The sequence below is a fragment of the Micromys minutus genome (genome assembly GCF_963924665.1).
Source record: "Micromys minutus genome assembly, chromosome: 10".
NCBI lineage: Eukaryota > Metazoa > Chordata > Mammalia > Rodentia > Muridae > Micromys > Micromys minutus.
In genome coordinates, this window is record NC_137979.1 from 41,034,290 (window position 1) to 41,054,179 (window position 19,890).

Below are 19,890 nucleotides of genomic sequence, written 5' to 3' on the forward strand. Positions count from 1 at the left end.
GGCTCTCCAGCTAACCAGCCTAGTCTAATTGTCAAGTTCCAGAAGTACTTGACTCCTGAAGTGGACCTCTGGCCATACACACACAGAGAGACAGACAGACAGACAGACAGACAGACAGACAAAGAAATCCTTTCCACAAAACCTGTTACTAAAACATGGAAGAACTTGGGTTTTTAAAAAACAAAAGCAAAGTTGTCTGGGAGCTGGAAAGAGTACTAGCTGCTCTGGAAGGGGACCCAAGTTGGAATTCATCACCCACAATAGGTGGTTCATAACTGCCTATAACTCCTTCAGTAGATCCAACAGCTTCTTGCCTCTGAAGGCACCTACATGCATGTGCATACACACAAGCACACATATACACATAAATGAAAATTAAAATCTTAAGTTATCCATTACAGCAGACTTTTCACTATATCAGATGAGTTTCAAAACCTGGTGTTTGTCAATAGATAGTTTGACAATAGATTGTTGATTCTATCTGTTTCTCCTGTACTAACATGGTTGAGGTAGTCCTTATTTCCCACCAGGATGGAGAGCTGATTGGCTTTGCTGTCTAGCATGGTGAGCAATGAGCCAATTGTGCCATTGCTGTGCTGTGCAGGGATAGTTAACTAGCACTTGGAAAATAAGAGTACTATTTGACCAGGAATGTTTATAAATGTTCAGCCTCGGAAAAGTCTCTTCCTCAAACCATAATAATTCTGGAGCAGTTTCAGATCTCGCCACTTTGAGGAGCTACGTGTGTTGAGTCAAGTAATTGCTGCACATGACTTTGCCTGGCAATTGTGAGCTGAGTGTGGACCCACTTAGCTTTCAGATTCATTTTGTATAGATTTATGTATTTGATTCTGCTTATCTGAAATTTAGCTGGTTATTGGGTTAGGAAACAGTGCATCTCTAAGAGTGTGAATATCTTTCGCTTTGCACCCTTATTTTTGCACTGTGCTTGGCGGGTTCGTGTTTACAGAGTTCCAAGCATATTTTAGTTTGGTAGAAAGCATTTTATAAGTTCTAGAGTATGTTTCCTATAAAACTATAAAAAGTGGTATATGCTTTTAATTCTAGCACATAGGAGGTAGAGACAGGAGGATCAGAACCTCAAGATCATTCTCAGCTACCTAATAAGTTTGAAGCCTGTGTAAAGCCTTGTCTTGAAAACAAAGCTGAGCGTAGTGGCACACACTTGTGACTCCAGCATTAGGGAGATGAGGACGGGATGAGTTCAAGTCCAGCCTTGTCAACATAGTGAGTTTAAAATCAGCCTGGGCTACCTGAGACCCTGTCCTAATATGTGAGCTTAAGAACTTTGTAATACATAATAAGCTTTGAGTCTTAGAAATGCGTTTCTGGGTCAGAATTACAAATGCTGTCTGTGTGCACTGCCCACAAAAGCTTAGGGAGTGCAATGTAAAACAGTGAGACTGTGCCACCCTGCTAATACATTGAAGCTATTTTTGTTTGATTTCTCCCCTGAAGGACCATAATTAGGCTTCCATAGCCAGAGAATGCTACCTTAAAAGTCATGGTCAGAAATGTTCTCTTGGGAGTGGTGTACAGATCACTATAACATTTGCCTGGTGTGCATGAGAGCCTGCTGGTCCCTGGCACTACTACAAAAAAGTTTTCTCAAAGGACATCACCTCAGCAGTTCTCTACCCAAAACTACTCTCTAGTTATTTTGCCTCATTTATTTTAAATGTGAGAGTCAAGACCCGAATTAACAGGCCTGAGAGACTAGAGCAACCTCCTCCCACCTGCCCCCAGCATGTTCCTGTGCTGTGCTTGCACAGTATACACACACACACACACACACACACACACACACACACACAATTTGCAGAGGTTAAGCCTTGACAGTTTGTTGAAGTCTCCTATATAACCTAGCCTCCCTAGTAATACAATGCACTTTCTTACCACACACTTAAGCTTAATTCAGTCTGACTTGATGTTTAGAGAGGAAGATGCCAGTTGGGAAGAAGCCTGTCAGTTTGTCGAGCCTGCCCATGACAGGCGGGGTGCGGAGGAGCTTCTCTGGGGACGAAGAGTTGACTCCTCCTCCGTACCGAACCCTGCCAGCACAGACAGCCCTGGAGGCCTTCCCACCTCCCAGCACTAGCCGAGAGTTCAGGCCCAGCTTCAAACCAGGTAACTAGTCACAGCAGCACCACAGGTACTATAGAGGGTCAGGTGCTGGGCAGGGTGGAGGGAGACAAAGCATGGGCTGGCGGGACAGGTGCCCACTCACCCAAATCCTTCTTTTTCTTTAAAAAAAAAAAAAAAAAAACACTAAAACTAACCATTTTCACTGGGTTTTTTGGCAGCCGTTTCACTAAGATGAGCCATGAGGAAAGGATCGGTTGTTATGGACCATCTGTGAAAACCATCATTTTTAGTCTTTAGTTTTGGAATTATGAGGCAACTTGCAGTAGTTCATGCTTTGGTTAGGATGGTTGAACACACTACATTGTAGATGTCTGTGGACTTGACTTGAGGGAGAGAGAGATGCTGAAGAACTCATCTGACAATCAGACCTAAAATTGGGACTTTGTTCATAACATTCCATAGTGGGTCATTCATGGAAAACGTGTTAAGCTCAAGTAATTATTATTTTTGTAGTAACATTTGCCATAAACTAAGCTGAACATCATCACAGATTTGAAAATGCATTACTTATATAGCATGGTATCAAATTAGATTGAAATTTATTTCCATAATTCCATGTTTCAGTATGCATGGTGCTTAAGTGACATTTCTTGGTGTTGAGTTGGTTAGGGGAGTGTGCCCAAGTGAAGGAAGACTGCTCAGTTTTCCCCGGTGGAATTGCTAAGAACAAAGCTTACTTTAGATGAGAGTCCTGTGTCCTCCCAGGGTTTAAGGATTGCTTTTCAACTGACTTGCTCTAGCTGATTAGCATTTCCTAAATGGCTTTGTAGTTTAAAAACTGAAGTGGGATTTAGGGCTTTGTTGTTCCCTGTTTATCAGGATGGCTGTGCCGACATTATGAGCCCTTTTTTGTACTTCCCCTTCAGATGTGCTTCTTCCCTTTGTGGCTCTGATAGTGTGTGGTTATCAGGGATGATGGCCGTACATCAAGGGGAAATTTCCATGGCTCATTTTCTATGAAAGACTGATTAGGATTACATATCCCAAATTTCATCTGCTGTGGTCAGGCATGGTGGGGTAGGGCAGGAAGATTGGGAATTCAGCATCCTCCTGAGAGACTGTCTCAGCAAAGCCAACTGTGTTAGCTACTCCTTTAATGTGTCAGTATAGAAGGACTAAGAACATTCCAGGTCATCATATGTTTTCTCTTTCTATACATACTGTTTATGAAATAGTATTTTACCTGATTAAATATGAATATCCTTATCTTTTAAATTTTTGTTAGAAGTTCTGATTCATTTAAAACTGAACTAGACTTGTGAGATGCTAGATGGAAAACCTCACGCTTCTGACTTCCTCATTCCTCTAGTGCCTGTCATGTCTTCTGAGCTCTGGGGTGTGCCTTGTGGGCTGTGGTATGACCGGCTAAAGAAACGCTGTGGGAACTGCACTACTGCCCTCATGCCACTGTTGGACTGGTTGTTTGGCAAATTTATTATTGTTGATTTTATATCCGCAAAGATGTCGCTTTCATTTGCTTCTCTTGTGAAATTTTCATGATGATTAGTGTCACTTAAGTGATTCATTTTAAAAGCATAGCTTAGAAAGTGCATTGGTGTAGAATGTGACATTGAGCCTCTTGATCTATTGCATTCATCCATCATTATCTGAGAATAAAGGCTAGAAGCGAGGGATGATAGTAGACATTCTTTATTTTAGTTTCTATGAAAATTGGAAGTTTACATTAAATAAAACATTCCATACTTGAGTGAATGTTTCACCTTTATCTTGAGTGATTTTTAAGTACATCATTTCCATTTTAACATGACTCTTGTCAAGATACTTGTTTTAAGTACAAATGGATACAACTTTAGGATGTGCTTCAGAACCTCAGGTTATCTTTCCTACATAAAAACACATGAGTCTGAGTGAAACATCTTTGATCTTGAAGCATGGTACTTCCCATTCATACAGCCATCTAATCATCACAGAACAAGATAACGTTCAACCTTTTATTGTGGGTACTGCACCTTTAATGAAATGTGGGTTTTGTTTCCATGTGTATCCTTGTAATAGTGCTAAATGTCCCTAACGCTTACTGTGTGTTGGTTAGATCTGAAGGATAGCTGTATGTGTATTTGCCACTGTTTGTTAAGCAAAAGAAGTACACAGTTGCATGTGCTTTGCCTTTCAACAGTATGTTGTTTCTTCTGCTCTTACATAGATATTCACTTTTTTGTCTATGGACTATTGAGTTTTTCAACATCAATGGCAAAACAGGAACCAAAGTAAGATGAATTGCCATCTCTCAAAAGATTATTCATTAAAATTTGTAAGTCCGGTGTCAGAAGTGCTAGCTCAATATTCAGGAGTCAGATCTCTGTGAGTTCAAGACTATCTTAGTCTATCTAAATAACAAGTTCTAGACCAGTTAGAGCTACAAAGTAAAAGCCTCATCTCAAAAATACAGGTAGATAGATAAAAATTTTAAAAGATATCCTACGGCTGGGTTTGCTGTATATTTGTTAATCTTGTTATGTAGTATATAGTCTGTGCTGGCCTCAAACTCAAGATCTCTTACTTCAGCCTCTAGAATGCTGGGACTCAAGGTATGAGCTAACATGCTTGGACTGGGAGATAAGTCATTAGTTTTTAAAGAAACCTTCATAACTAAAATTCAGTGTCCAGAGACTGAAAGTGTAGCCCAGCAGTGGAGTACTGGCCTAGCATATACAAAACTAAACTCAGTCTCCAACACCATAAAAAAATAATAATAATAATGCTGGCCATGATGGTCTCACACTCTGTAATCCTAGCACTTAGGAGGCTAGATGGGAAAATCGAAAATTTGCCAGTTTGGGAAGCCTAGAGCAAAGAACCTGCCTTAGACTTTAAAAGTGGTACTAGGAGTGAAAGCATGTAACTCATGGGGTAGAGCATTGCCTAGTATGTCCAAGCCCTAGGTTCAGTTCCATCACAAGAAGTGAGAAGCAGGAGGAAATAAAGTATATCAGGAGTTTGGGGTACAATTAGTTTTATATTTCACATGTACTCCTCCTTCATGCAGAGAAATATTCTAAAACATTTATCCAAACGTATGTTTTAAAGCCCCACCTTGGATGCCTCAAACCATAGATAGTAGTACTAAACTACATTTTCTATGTATACTGTGGAGGAGCTATATATACATTGCAATCCCAGCCCTCTGGATGTAGAAGTAGGAAGATCACAAATTCAAGGCCATATTGTACTAAATAGGCAGACTATGTCATGTTGAGTATTATACTTCAAAATATACAAGGAATATGTTCATTTCTATAGGCATTGACATAAAAGTGAATATTCCCAAGAAAAATTCCAATTACTTTAGTGAACACTGTTACTTGAGCATTTCGTTGCAGTGTGGAGCTTTGTTCCTTTTCTGAGTACTCCTCAATGAACAGTGTCCTTTAAAAATTGAAATTAGGATTGAGGGGTGTAGCCCAGTGGTAGAGTATGTGCTTAACATATGCAAGGCCCTAGAGCCACACACACCAAAAAGGTTAATATTTTTCGGGGCTCTGTTAGCATTGTCTGACAGTGCTGGTGCCTGTCACCTCACATGTGCTAGGCAAGCAGTCTGCCCTTGAGTGCCACCTAGCCTTCCATGGTTTCATCTTTATAGGTATTGAAGAAATGACGGTGTCTTATCTGTAAAGTTGATAGAGCATTCCAGAAGACTTGGTAACACCCGTGCATTTCTGTCTGTCTCATACAGTGCCCACGTCACAGCTAAAGGAGGAGCTGCTAGATGGTGAGGACTATAGCTTCCTTCAAGGAGCATCTGACCAAGAGAGCAATGGCTCTGCCACCGTCTACATCAAACAAGAGCCATGAGGCGACTCAGAAACTCTGGGCGGAAGGGGCTGTTTACAGGACTGATTTGTAGTCAGCCAGCCGCACAGCAGGCTGTTCTACTGGGACATTTTGCTAAATACAGAAAAGTTCAGTTCCAGATTTTTCAGGTGGGGGGGAAACTATTTTGGTGGGGGGGCAATTTTTCAATTTATAAAGACAGACAATTTTTGTGTTGTATTTGAAGCTTTTGAAAGAATTTTGTAATATTTTCCAAGTTTGGATTTATGTGCATTGTTAACAAGAACTGAAATTATAACTTTTGGTAAGATAAAAGTTTAGGTAGCAGGATTGAAGGAAATGATTAAGAAGGATATAGTTGTAAATGCAAATGAACTGTCATTACAAATGAACCTTCTTGGTACCTGTTGGGAGATTTTTGGATTTTAGAGTTAGGCCAGTCACATCTCCAGCTTCCTTTGCTGCGAAAATATGCAACTGAATCCCTCACAGAGGGCTCATCACCATGTAGATCACAGAAGGGGTCATTAATTGTGCTCGCTGACATTTTATTGCAGCCCGTTTAACTGTTTGTACAGAAATTTTTTCATTCTGGTAAAATGTATTTGGAGTTGTATATGAAACTAGGAGAACTCCGGATACTTTTATATGCTCTCCTTCACGTAAAGACAATTAAAATTCTCTAACACTAAAGTGTTAAACTGGAATGGTTGACAGAATACACAGGATCTCAGTCTACGTAAAGGGTGGGGGAGATTAGTACTTTCCTAAGTTTATGCTGTTTTCCTTGCTAGAAAACATCCCACAAACGGGATATTCTTCTCAGACCTCTGCCATTCCCTCCATCTGTGAGAGCAACTCAATGGAACCACACCGGAACGCAGATACTGTTTGTTTTACCAAAAAAATTAGATGAAAATACTGCTAACCAAAATAAGTGTAGATTTCAGAATCATTCCAGCTCTACCCTTCACTGTCCTGGATTTGTTAGAAACTGATCTAAAGAAAATTTCCTTAAAATTCCATACACATGCATACACACACACACACACACACACACACACACACACACACACACACACAGAAAACGAATTGTCTTTAATTGTCATCAGAATGTATTGTAACAATAACTGATTTGGACCACTTTAAAACATTCCCTATCTTAAAGCTCATACGGCTTCCTTTAAGGAGTAGGATGAAAGGGTGAATTGGTGACAGGTTTGCTCTCTGCATTTTCTAACCTTCTACAGAATTGTGACTGAGTCAGAGAGCTCTAGCATTTACCAGTGAGGTTCATAAACTAAACTCTCAGGAATTCATTGCATCTGTTCTAGAAGTGCTTCTGGGTCTGAGCCTGGCCTCTTCAGAGTGGTAATACTGCCCATTTCCTCTGGAAAATAGGCAGGGCTAATAAGAAGTTAATCAAAATGATTAACCTCTGCAGCCCTTCAGCCTATGGAATGCTTTAAAAAAAAAAAAAAAAAAGAAAGAGAAAAAAATGCTAATGGAAAACCCCAGGAGACATTTTAGGTAAGATTTTTGTTTGACTTTTAAATGCATAGAACATTTAAAACCAGCAATTTATTTTCTAAAATATTGCTCTACTTTTGGGAATAATAGCATTGGTAATATGCACAGGTTTACCTCATTCTATGCAAGAGGGATTAATAACATAAGGTTTTGTAGTAGCTACTGGAAGTAAAATGTTACTTTTTAGTGTAAACATGTATGGAATCGCATGTCACCATTTTTTAATACTTACTCTGGGGGCTAAATGCAGATCACATCAATGCAAGTTGATTCTTGTGTCACATATATGTGAATTCAGCTGTAAAATTACTGGATATTTATCATAAACAACAGTGCTGAGAGGGACCTGCTGTAAATGTGACGTCCTCACACTTCCCAAATCTTTGACTTTGAAGGATCTTCCCAGAAGCTTGAAGCCTAGAAGAGGTCCAAAGCCAAGGTCATCGCAGTCTTTATTCTCAGGCTCAGTAGATGAGACCCAGGACTGTGCTTCCATGGTACCAGTGCAAGAAGCCTGTTGTCTGGGACGCTCTAATACCTTGGGTGTAGGAGCTCTCCAGGGAACTAACTATAAGCCAGGAAGGATGTGATTTCAAGCCAGCCAGTCCTGGTAATTAGTTCTGTGAAATGCTCATTTGTAGCCAAGTTTTACAAGCTTCCAATTCTACACCAAAACCAGGCTTGGCGTGTTTAGAATTCCCCGCCTATATTCATAAAGTGTTTATGTTCACTAACAGTGAGGGTTGGTCAGGACTTGCTAGAGTCCAAACAGAACTGAAGCCCTCTTCCTTGTTAAGACCCTCACTCCTGCTGCTAACACAGAACGTTAACCAGAGGAGGCTTCCATCGTAGCCATAATTCCTGTCGTCAGACAACTCAGTAGCCCGTTCTCTTTCACAGTTCAACATGTACTGCTGACCTTGGGTTTGTTTTTGTTTTCCTGTTAGAAGCCTGGGAACTTGTTTAATCTTTTTAACCTTTTTCCTTGCTGTGTATGAGGAAAGCTAAAGCTGTTATCAACTTCTTATTCTGCGGATACTAACACGGGTTTTCAGTGTTTGTTTGTTTTTATTATTAATTTTGTGTGATGTGAATACCCTCGCCCATCAATATTTGTATTATGGTGCTATATATTTGGTAATGATCCTTTAATATTGGGGAGGGATTTTAAAAATACTGTGATTAAACTGGGTATCTTCCTTTGATTTTCATATTTTAAATAAAGCCACAGTCATTTATACAAAAAGAAAGCATCTGTTCCTGGACAAACCTTTCAAGGACAGAGGCCAAACAAAGTAAAGTACATAGGTTTTTACATGGTTTCTGTGTTGGTTTGATACAGATCAATATCTGGACAAATTTAATCTTTTATTTTCTGGTAACTTGTGATCACTGAGGAAGTGTTTGAAGCTTTCTCATGGAATGTATATAATGGCGTGAAAAAGTCCTTCAGAGAAGTTTATGTTTCTTTCCTTTTTACCAAAATGCAAATTTCAGCATGGATGTGAAAAGCATTAAAATTATAACTTTGTGTACAAGATGAAATTAATTCACTAAATTTGCCCTTTTTTTACACAAAATAAAACGTTAAAGTTAAGCTTTATTTTATCAATTTTTCAACATTCATTTTTTTACTGGGTAACATGGGTAGTTAGTTATGCCATGGCACACACATAGAGGTTAGCTGGCAGGTGTTAGCTTTCTTATTCCACGGGTGGGTCCTGGACTAGAAGTCAGGTTGTCATTGTGTGAAGGTGTGTGTGTGTGTGCTTCACTGTGGGATCAGGATTGAACTAGTCAAGCTTACCCTATATACTCTAGCCTCTCCCGGCAGCCATGTGCAATTAAGGAAGTTATGTATCAGGTGCTAGAAAGCGACTGGGTACTCAGGGGACCCTTCTGTCACCCCTCCAGGGGTGTAAATAATCAGCACCAGATCTGGAGTAATTCTTTTGCAAAGTGGCACAACAAAAACTTCCCAGGCTGACGGCTACTCTGCTCAAATAGTCACAGTATGAAGTAAAGCAAGAGTGGGCACATGAGAAGGGACTTAGCACTGTCTGGCAGGGAACAAGAGGGTGCGGGTGGATGAGCAGAAGTGGTATGTGAGCCTAGAGTTTATGGCTAGGCAGGAACAGGACCACGATACAGAGCAGAAGCAAAGCATGTGCCTTTTGTGGACCAAGTCGCTTTGTCTAGAACATTGTGCTTTAGGGTGCATGCTCAGTGGGTGACTGTCACGTGCTGGGCATCCAACCCAGGGCTTCAGGTACAGTGAACAGCTTGAAAACTTAACACCAGATGGGTGGAGTTCTCCCCACACCCAGCAGAACTCCAGTGGACATCAGCTGGGTATCTTTCTAAGTTCTATCAGTTTTGATAGAGGCGGTCAATTCTGACATCGGCAACTGGAATTGCATTAGACCTCAAAACTTCAGGACTAGAATGGGCACTTTATTGAGACTCCGCCTCTTAAAAAAGGAAAGTGGGTTGGGGGTGAGGGGTCCTGGGGAGATGGCTTAGCAGTAAAGGCACTTGCCACCTAGCCTAACAATTGAGTTTGGTCCCCAGAACCCACCCACACGGTGAAAGGAGAGAACCAGTTCTGAAAGCTCCTACACCTTCAAGATGGAGTGTACATGAGCCCTCACACAATAAAGGGTCTGGGACTGTAGAGAATGGATTTGAAGATAGAAGGTAAACCATATAGGCAGAAATAACGTGGATGGCCACTAAACCCTGTCCTTGGGGCTCTCTCAGAAGGTTATTACCTAGGCATGAATAGTCACATCTTTGGCCGCTGGTGACAGTTCATCCTTTAGTCCGTGTTCCCTTCCCCTTATAGGATGTCCAGGGCCTCCACTCCCCATCCTTTTCAGCATACAAAGACTTCATCAGAGGAATTGATACTGTTCAGGAACTGCAGATGAGAGACAAGATCATGTGTTGGTCACATTGTCAGCATTTCAGTCCAGCAACACAACACACACAAGGAATGTAAGGAGCTGGAGAGGGCTCAGTGGTAAGATTCTGCTAAGGGCCAAGGTTCAAATCCCAGCACATGGATGCAGCTCGCATTGTAAAGGGATCCAGGATCCCATGCCCTCTTTGGTGTACAATTGGACTTTGTCTAAAGCACCTACTATAAATATTTTCTTAGCTAGGATGACAGTTTTCATCAGCTTTTGTTTTAAGGTCTCAGGTTGGTCTCATAAAAAAGCCTCCTGAATTTAAGACTGCAGATGTGAGGGCTGGAGAGATGGCTCAGTGATTAAGAGCACTGGCTGCTTGCTCTTCCAGAGGTCCTGAGTTCAATTCCCAGCAACCATATGGTGGCTCACAAACATCTACAATAGAATCTGATGCTATCTTCTGCTGTCTTTGAAGACAGCAACAGTGTAGTCATATAAAATACAGACTGCAGATGTGAGCCACTAAACCTAGGCTTTATCAGTTTCTAAACAGTCCACACACACCTGCTTGTGTTTTAAGTCAGGCTCTGAGAGAGGTGACACAGGCCACTCACTATACCAGTCTAGGAAGATAAGCCCTAAAGTGGACTGAGCTCTTGGCCTCCCAAGAAAGCATACCAAATGACCCATGCTGGTGGGTGATGAGGCCAGTCTTTTTTTCTTACTTTTCCAGGGGTGGTTGGTTGCACATCTTTAGTTCCTGCACTTGGGAGGCAGAGGAAGGTGGATCCTTCTGAGTTTGAGGCTAGCCTGGCCTACAAAGCAAGTTTGAAGACAGCCAGGGCTAACTAAACAGAGAAATAGTCTCAAAAGGTTGGGGGTTGGGGGGGGAGCAATCTACTAAATAGTCCAAGCCGATGATGATGAGTCTAGGACAATCTCACCAGGATGCTAGAACAGTGTGGTACATCAAGAGCACTGTTCTTCCAGAGAACCCAAAAGTTTGGCTCCTAGCACCCAAAGTGGGCAGCTTTCAACCACCGCTGTCTCCAGTGTGAGACCACCAGCACCAGCATACGGGGCAATGTGTAAAGGGAAGAGACCTTCAGTGCTTGAGTGCACTTCACTTGCTGCTTTGGCAAAAGACCCACCCAGGTTCAGTACCCAGCACTAACAGCGGCTGACATCCATCAGTCCAGTTCCAGCTAATCAGGCACTTCCGACCACTGCATACCAGACCCACTAGTGCATGCAAGCAAAACACTCAACTACATGCCATCTGACAGGCTGCAGGGATACGTGAGTACAAGTTTCAGGTCGGGAGTACTTCAGCAGCTTCGACCCTTCTTTCTACAAGTATCCTTTTGCATCCGTCTTTAGACTTTCTCGGAATCAGACATAATCTGGCCTACTTTGCTAAGTTCTCACATACACATCTTGCAGAAATATACATGAGAAAATGCTTATTTCCCTAGACAGGTAGTATCAACACTGACTCTCCCCTTCCTCCCCTCGGTAAGTGTCTTGATCTGTATCTCATTTCTGAGAAGATCCAGATTGATTCTTCACAATCAACAGAAGAACTACTTCATTTTAATGCCTTCGGATCAAAACCACTTTTACTTCTAGCAAATGAACACAGGACACTGCACACCCAGTTCCTAAGTCTTTATTGTTTTAGAAAAGATGATCCATCCGGGCAGTGGGATGTGTCCAGGAACCCCATCAGTAGTGCCGAAAAGGACTCTGGTTTCTCTACGTCTACTCATACACCCAGTCGTGGGCGCAAGACTTATAGTCAACCAGTTCTTCCGGCTTAAACCATAGACCGATCTCTTTCTCAGCACTCTTCACTGAATCGCTGCCATGAATGATGTTCCTAAGAAAGAAAGCCAGAGTCTATTCACTAGATATTCACAGCCTGGGCAGACTTTTCCAACTGACACTGAATAATTACATTTCCCCCCACGTGTGCCAAAACTGTAGGACTGACACAGAAATCAATGCTGGATTGCTTGCCTGGACTATGTGAGGCACCACATTGAATCTTCAGTAAGGCAAATAAGTAAACATTTAACTAGGATGGGACTAACGAGACTGCTCAACAGTTGAGCACTTGTTGCTCTTGCGGCGGACCCAACCATGTGTGACTTCAGTAGAGGAGCATCTGATAACCTCGTCTGACCTCTGCAGACTAGGCACACACCATACATGCAAGCAGAACCCTAGGGGAAAAAAACTTTAAGGATACTGGAAAGGTACAAAGCTATAAAAGTTCTCAAATAAAAAAAGCTTAGTATTTATAACCCAAGATTGCTACTGCTGGAAAAGGACCAAAAAAAAAAAAAAGTGGGCAAGCCTCCAAATGCCAGTAAGTTTAAAGCCAGTCCCGTTGCTTTGGGACCTGAATTGTCTGACCAACCTGCCCCCACCTCTTTATCTGGTTCACTTGGGTTTTGGAGGAAGTGTGTGTCTCTTTTGGAGACAAGGTTTCTTTGTGTAGCCCTGAGTGTCCTGAAACTCCCTCTGTAGACCAGGCTAGCCTCAAATTCAGAGGTGCCTGGGATGTGCTGGGATTAAGGTGTGTACCACCCACACTAAGGGTTTTTAGAGAGTTTTGTTGCTTCTTTTGTTTTTCACAACTGGTCTTAGTATGTAGCTCTGGCTGTCCCAGAACTCACTGGCTCTCGAAGCTGGGTGGAAAGGGATGGGCCACCAGGCCTGGCTCTCATTTTCTTAAGTGATTTACAAACCAAACTATACCATCCATGCTTATGAGGAGCAATCCCTCTACTCCTTCTGAATCTACAACGTCTAAGTACAAATGACAGCTGAGGGAATCAATACATACAGTAACAAAGTAGATGGGGTTCACACACACTCACACACACACACACACACAGGAACACAGGAACCATCACACGCAGCTCTATGCACAGTGCCTCAATCACAATGTTTAAACAATCATTCTTATATTTTAAGTTCAGGTTTTCCAAACCTGGGGATATGCCCAACATGTTATATACTCCACTTTGAGTTAGAAGTTCATTATCCCACAGATGTGCGTGTGTGGGTGCACGCACTCTCGAGCACACACACCCCCTACTCCTTACCTGCCAACTTGAATGCAGAAATCCCCGCGAATGGTGCCTGGTTTCGAATCAGCTGGATTCGTCTCCCCCAGCATCACCCGGCCAGTTTTCACCACACTGAGCCCCTCCCAGACCTTCACCAGACAAAAGACAATTACCATTAAGACACCATTAAGAACAAACACTCCTACTCCTCCATCTGCAATACCTATGGCATTGTGGTCAGATAACCCCTGCCCAGAGCAAAGGCCTATGTTTTAAATTCATAAATAGGACATAGAAAAAAAAAAGTCTGGGGACAGGGCCTAAGGGCCTACCTGGGAAGGCTAGAGAAACTAAAGGACTAGTATGGGAACAGGAAGTGCTCTAAGACAATTTCAGTGCCTCCTTGCACTCTGCCACCATTCCCTTGGGGACATCAGAGCCACCCAGAAGACACTACACCAATAGGCAAAGGCAGAGAACTCCAGTATCTTGTAAAATCTAAGAAACAAATATGGTCAACAGTACTTGTGGGAAACAGTCAGTGCGCCCTTGAAAGCCCTTGAAAGATTTGCCTTAAGCTCTTTTGCTAACTGTGTGTTAATGAGAGCTGGCCAGAGGAGTCAGATTCCTGAAGCTGGGGTAGTGGGAGTCAGCTTGTGTGAGTGCCAGGAACCTAACTCCCAACCCAGAGCTCTGAAATCTGATTTCCTTTTCTTTCCCCTTCCAAACTCATAGTTGGCTAACTCCTGTTCGTCTATAACCCCAGTACTACAGAGGTGAACACACTGGAGTCCCAGACCAGTCTGGGCCACAAGAAGAGAAAGAACAGAGTAACACCCCTTCTCCCACCCCGTCCTTCACAAGCACTCACCATGGCCACCACAGGCCCTGAGTTCATGTACTTCACTAGCCCCGGGAAGAAAGGACGGTCTTTCAGGTCAATGTAATGCTGTTTCAGGTGTTCTTCAGAAGCCTGGCAGACAGAGGATCCCATTAGCAAACAGACCTGAAAGGCTCAGATATGGTTGTATCCCACCCTGAGGTGGGAGGAATGGGCATTCCTACACAGCAGGTTCCCAATTCCAGGCTTGGTTATTTCAGTAAATTCATGGGGATCCATACCATGAAACTTGACAGTATTGTGGCAGGAGGAAAAAAAAAAAAACCTATACTGATGATCATAAAGTCAATTTTTGCTGGGAATATAGCCCAGTGGTCAAGTGCTCGCCTAACACGTGGAAAGCCTTGGGTTCAGTCTCCAGCACCAGGTTTTAAAAAGAGGATGTCTCCGTGCAGGATCAAGTACAGACATGCAGACCTGAATCCCCAGAACCTCCCACCCAGAGATGAAAGGTAAAGACAGAGACCCTGGAAACTCACTGGCCAGCTGCCCCGGAGTATGTATGCAGCAATGAACAAGACACTATCTCAAGATGGTGGGACCAGCAGGAACACATGAACACGCCATGCACAAGACAAAGTGTTTACAAAATGAGCTGAGAGTGACAGCTCGTGCCTGCACTCCCAGGGCTTGGGACCGAGGCAGGGGGAACTCAAAGTTCAAGGCCTGCCTTAGATTAAGACCTTGATTTAAAAAATAAAAGACGGTGACAAACACCTTTGATCCTAGCACTTGGGAGGCAGAGGCAGGTGGATCCGATTTCAAGGACAGTCTGGTCTACAGAGCAAATTCCAAGACACCCAGGGCTACAGAGAAACCCAGTCTAGAAAATCCAAAATAAAGACTCTCTTACAGTCGGTAATGTAAAGGATTTAACTCTGTAGAAGTGGTTTGAGGTAAGATTTACAAAGTGAGATGTCTGAATGTGCCAGCCACCTCAGGTTCCCCTGGCCAACTGAACCTTTTAAACATTTCAAACAAACTTTTAAGACTTATGTATGAGTGTTTGGCCTGCATCTGTGCCTGGTGCCCAGAGGCCAGAAGACACAGGTCCCCTGGAACTGAAATTAGGATGGTTGTGAGCCACTGTGCTGGGAACCAAAAGCCTGGCCTCAGCAATCAGTACTCAACTGCTGAGCCCTCTCTCCAACCCCATGAACATCTTTTTGTTTGTTTGTTTTTGAGACAAGTCTGTACACCCATGGTTGGCCTAGAATTCACTCTGTAGCCCAGACTGGCCTCAAACTCTGAGATTTGCCTGCCTCTGCCTCCACTGGGCCTAACGGTGTAAGCCACTCTGCCCTGCTTTTTCCTGGTTTTGTTAGGTAACTGTATGTGTGCGTGTTTGATCAGCATGCAGGTCTGTGCATCCTGTGTGTATGTCTCACGCTCTGAGGCTAGAAGAGGGTGTGGGATCCCCTGAGACTCGAGTTTCAGTTCTGAGCAGTTCTGTGAGTAATGGGAATTGAACATGGCCATGCTCTGGAAGAGCGAAGTGCTTTTCGCCACAGAGCCTTCTCTCCAGCTCCAAGAACAAAACTGATGGTCTTTGATAGTTTCAGTAGGTATTTAAACTTTAAAAGTAATCTTTTTTTTTTTTTTTTTTTTGAGACTAGGTCTCATGGAGTCCAGGGTTGGCCTTAAACTCCAGGGTGACCCAGATTTTCTCATCTCCACCTTGGGCCACCACACCCTACTGTTCACGAGGGGCTGAGAATCCTACTTTAGACCTCACGAACTACACCTTCAGCTGGTGGCCACATCACATGGGAAACAGTTACTATCCTATGCCAAGGAGAGATGCTGCCTCGGTGATCTGGGAGTTTAGGCTAAAGAACAAAAGAATAGCAATTGTACAGGGTGGGTTCCAGGCTCTCTCCAAGCCTTGCTGCCCCACAAGACACACAAGCAGGCTGGAGGCCCTATGCAAGACGGACAGGACCAGGACGCACAGCGGGAGGAAAGCCAGGCCTAGGCACCGGACACCAGTCACGTTACCTCCACTTAACCTTCCCAAGGGCGTCTGTCCACCCGGCCTGGGAAAGGGCCAGAGAGCCACCAACGTCTGGTGAGGGGCGGAGGTCAAAAGGATTCTCCTGGGAGTGAAGTCAGCCAGGAGAACTGACTCCGACTCCAAAAGGCGACGTGGACAAACTACTGGCGGGAGAACAAAACTCCCGCAACCCAGCAGCAAAGGGGTAGGGGGCGAAGGGCGTTGTTACCCGAAGGAACTTCATGGCCACCAGGCGGAACCCTTTCTGCTCGAATCGCTTGATGATCTCGCCCACCAGGCCGCGCTGCACGCCATCCGGCTTGATGGCAATGAAGGTACGCTCGAGGTTGGCCATGGTCCTGCGGAGGCAAGAAGTGTAGTCGATGAGGCCCGGCCGACCCTAGCCGGCCCAGGAAGCCACGTGAGTTCCTGCCACTGCCGCCGCTGCGGAGGACACGTGGCTTTCCAGGTACTTCTGCTCCACCCCGAAGGCCCAGAAAGGGGACCGCAAGGGCCGGAGGTAGGGTAATTTGGGGGCGGGGAGTGCATCTTAGCCTTACCTAAAGTCGGTGGGTCTGCTGATGTCCGCGATGAGCGATGGGAGCAAAGAGACTAGAACGACCACCAGCCGGCGAGAGGAGAGGAGGGGCGCGGGGCGGGACGCGGGGCGGGACGCGAGACGCCACACCCCTGAGGACCCCGCTGCCCAACCCGGGACGCTCAGCCTGCCTGATTTTGCCAGTCGTCTGTGTCCCCGCCCAAAGGCCCGCCGTGCCGCCCTCTCCTTGCCGGGTTACTAAGGGCTGCAAGGCAGGAAGTGATTTGTTCCCCACCCAAGGCGGCCTGCAGTTTGCTGCCAGAGACATCTGCGTTCTCCTCTCCCTGGGACATCCGCGCCCAGCTGGACTCTCCCTGGCTCTGGGTATCCTGAGTCTTTCCTATCTCTAAAATGTAGCCTTTTAAAAAGAAAATATAAGTACTCTGTCGTTGTCGTCAAACACATTAGAAGAGGACATCGGATCCAATTACAGATGGTTATGAGACACCATGTGGTTGCCGGGACTTGAACTCAGGACCTCTGGAAGAGCAGCCTGTGCTCTTAACCATCTCTCCAACCCTCGGCATGACTTTCAAATTACTAAGATAACCCATGTCTTTTGACACTAGGGCCTGCTCCCCTCTGTCTCCTCTCCTACCTTTCCAGCCTCTAGAGGTTTTCTATTGCCACCGGAGACAGATTCCTGCCCAGAGAGCACTGCCCGGTGTCAGGCTACCTACCCACTTCAACTCCACTGGCAAGAGTCTAGATTTTGTAGAAGCTGACAGCCTGCCTAGACTTCAGAGAAGATTCAAGGCCAGCATGGTCAATTTAGTACATGAGACTATCTCAAAATAAGAACCAAAGCCAGGGGTGAGAGATGACACGTCTGTAATGCTAGCCTTTGGGAGGGAGAGATAGGAAAGGACAGCCACTGCTGCACAGTTCAAAGTCAGCCTGGTCTGTCTCAAAATATACAAAATGAGGTGTTGGAGAGCTAGTTTTACAGTTAAGAGCACTTGCTGTTCTACCAGAGGCCAGAGTTCAAGTCCCAGTACCCACACACTTCTGGTGGCTCACAACTCCAGTTCCAGGGGATCTGATGCCTCTCATCTTCGAGGACACACTTTTATGTGCACATCCCACATGCACACACACACACACACACCTACAGTTATGATAAAAATAAGTCTTTAAGAAATATATGCAAAGGGACTGGAGTGGGTTTGACCATAAACTGGGTATGGTGGTACATCCTTGGCTACACTAGAATTAAAGACCAGCCTCGACTACATGAGGGTAGAGAAGACTGACGATTGAGCTCTGCGGAAAACCCACTTGTGTAGCATGCGCAAGGACTTAGTCCAACCTCCAGTACTCCAGAGTCTATATTCTTAGATGCCAAGCCTGTCGGCTTGCAAACATTCTTTACCTAAAGGTCCCCAGTGCCCACATCTACTTAATTTCCATGTCCAGCCCCCTCCCCTGTTCAAGTGCAGTGCCTTGAACACTCTGAACCAGTTGCTGCTGCTCCCAGCAGACTGAGAGCTTGAGCTGGGCCCCCAGGTCTCCCAGTAAAGAGATTTAGGGTGTTGCCCAAAGCACTGAAATTTAGCCCAGGTGAGTCAGAATGCCTAAAGCCTCCTCCAACTCCATTCTATCAGCCCCAGCTAAAGACCTGCTCAGATTGAACAGCTCTCTGCCCCTCTGACCTGAGTTTTGAGGTCAGTAGACATCATCCCATCTCAGGTGGTGAGTGGTTCTGTATTGGTGTCACAGAGAACACAGAGCCTGCTGGTCCCTTCAGAGACACTGGGAACCGTCAAAGCAGGGTATAGCCTCTTGATGAGACCAGGGCTACAGTCACTTGAAATCATGGAGTTCGTTGGGAATTAGAAAGAGATAGAGAGAAAAAAAATTCTAGTTCTCTCATAGGGGCTTTACACTGAACACTTGAACTTCTTTAAGTTCCCACTCATGACCCAAAGTAGACTCAAGGTCTACTGACCTCAACACTCAGGTTATCACTGTGCCTCCAGCCCAACCAGTCACCTATAACTACTCAGGTGGGTGACAGCCCATCATACCTCATCATTGTCCTAAACGTCAATTAATAGACCATCAGCCAGGATACACTGGCAACTAACATCTGCCCTCCCTCTGGGGCCATTTCCTTCATTCTCCACCTGAAGCAGTGGCTTTCATTTGCCCAGCTAGCTGGTTGGTTCTTTTGAAATGATCTCACTGCATAGCCTTGGCAGGACTGAACCAGTCTAGCCTCAAGCGTGCTGTGAGCCTGTCTCTCCTAAATGCTAAGATTACATGCTTGTGTCACCACACTCTCCATTTTGTTTTAGTACCAAATGTCAACTGTCCTGAGACTGAAAATTTCACTGAACTTAACTGTCCAGGGAGGAGTCATTTACCCAAGGTCACATACCTTCCTACCCTACAATAGGAAGACCCTTCATTGACACCTGCTGAGAGTCCCAGGTTTTCTGATCTGACATTAGCTACAACTTCTCATGATCTTCCCCGACCCCACCCCCACACACACTTTTTTTCTTTTCTGTTTTGTTTTGTTTTTCAAGACTGGGTTTCTGTCCCTGGTTGTCCTGGAACTCACTCTGTAAAACCAGACTGGCCTCAAACTCAGAGATTCACCTACCCCAGCCTCCTGAGTGCTGGGATTAAAGACATGAGCCACCACCACCCAGCTTTTTTAAGACAAGTTTTGTTTTGTTTTGTTTTTTTAAGAATTATTTATTTTATATATGTGAGTACACCGTCATTGTCTTTAGACACACCAGAAGAGGGCATCAGATCTCATTACAGATGGTTGTGAGCCACCATGTGGTTGGTGGGAATTGAACTCAGGACTTCTGGAAGAGCAGTCAGTGCTCTTAACCGCTGAGCCACCTCTCCAGCCCCCAAGACAAGTTCTTATATAGCCCACTATGAACTTCCTATCCTACCTC

At 44.4% G+C, this 19,890-nt stretch overlaps 2 protein-coding genes across 3 annotated transcripts in view; one reads left to right on the plus strand and one right to left on the minus strand.

The window, feature by feature from the left end:
• The window catches only part of MBTD1 (mbt domain containing 1), a gene marked incomplete at its 5' end in the record, with an annotated part of 35,258 nt that extends 29,256 nt beyond the window's left edge, over positions 1-6,002 (plus strand). For both annotated transcript variants that reach the window (XM_080924639.1, XM_080924640.1), the window contains one exon: positions 5,864-6,002. In XM_080924639.1, coding sequence (XP_080780765.1) covers positions 5,864-5,982 — 119 coding nt within the window. In that variant the 3' untranslated portion in view covers positions 5,983-6,002. The remainder of the gene's footprint in view (positions 1-5,863) is intronic.
• A 6,054-nt stretch (positions 6,003-12,056) lies between these two features.
• On the minus strand, positions 12,057-17,086 carry LOC308426223 (nucleoside diphosphate kinase B). The gene is made up of 5 exons (XM_080923988.1): positions 16,935-17,086; positions 16,604-16,733; positions 14,352-14,453; positions 13,517-13,629; positions 12,057-12,282 (listed from the first exon to the last, which is right to left on the minus strand). Exons 2-5 carry the CDS (start codon positions 16,727-16,729, stop codon positions 12,165-12,167), a joined length of 459 nt encoding a protein of 152 aa, XP_080780114.1. The 5' UTR covers positions 16,730-16,733; positions 16,935-17,086; the 3' UTR covers positions 12,057-12,164.
• Between the last annotated feature and the right edge of the window lie 2,804 nt (positions 17,087-19,890).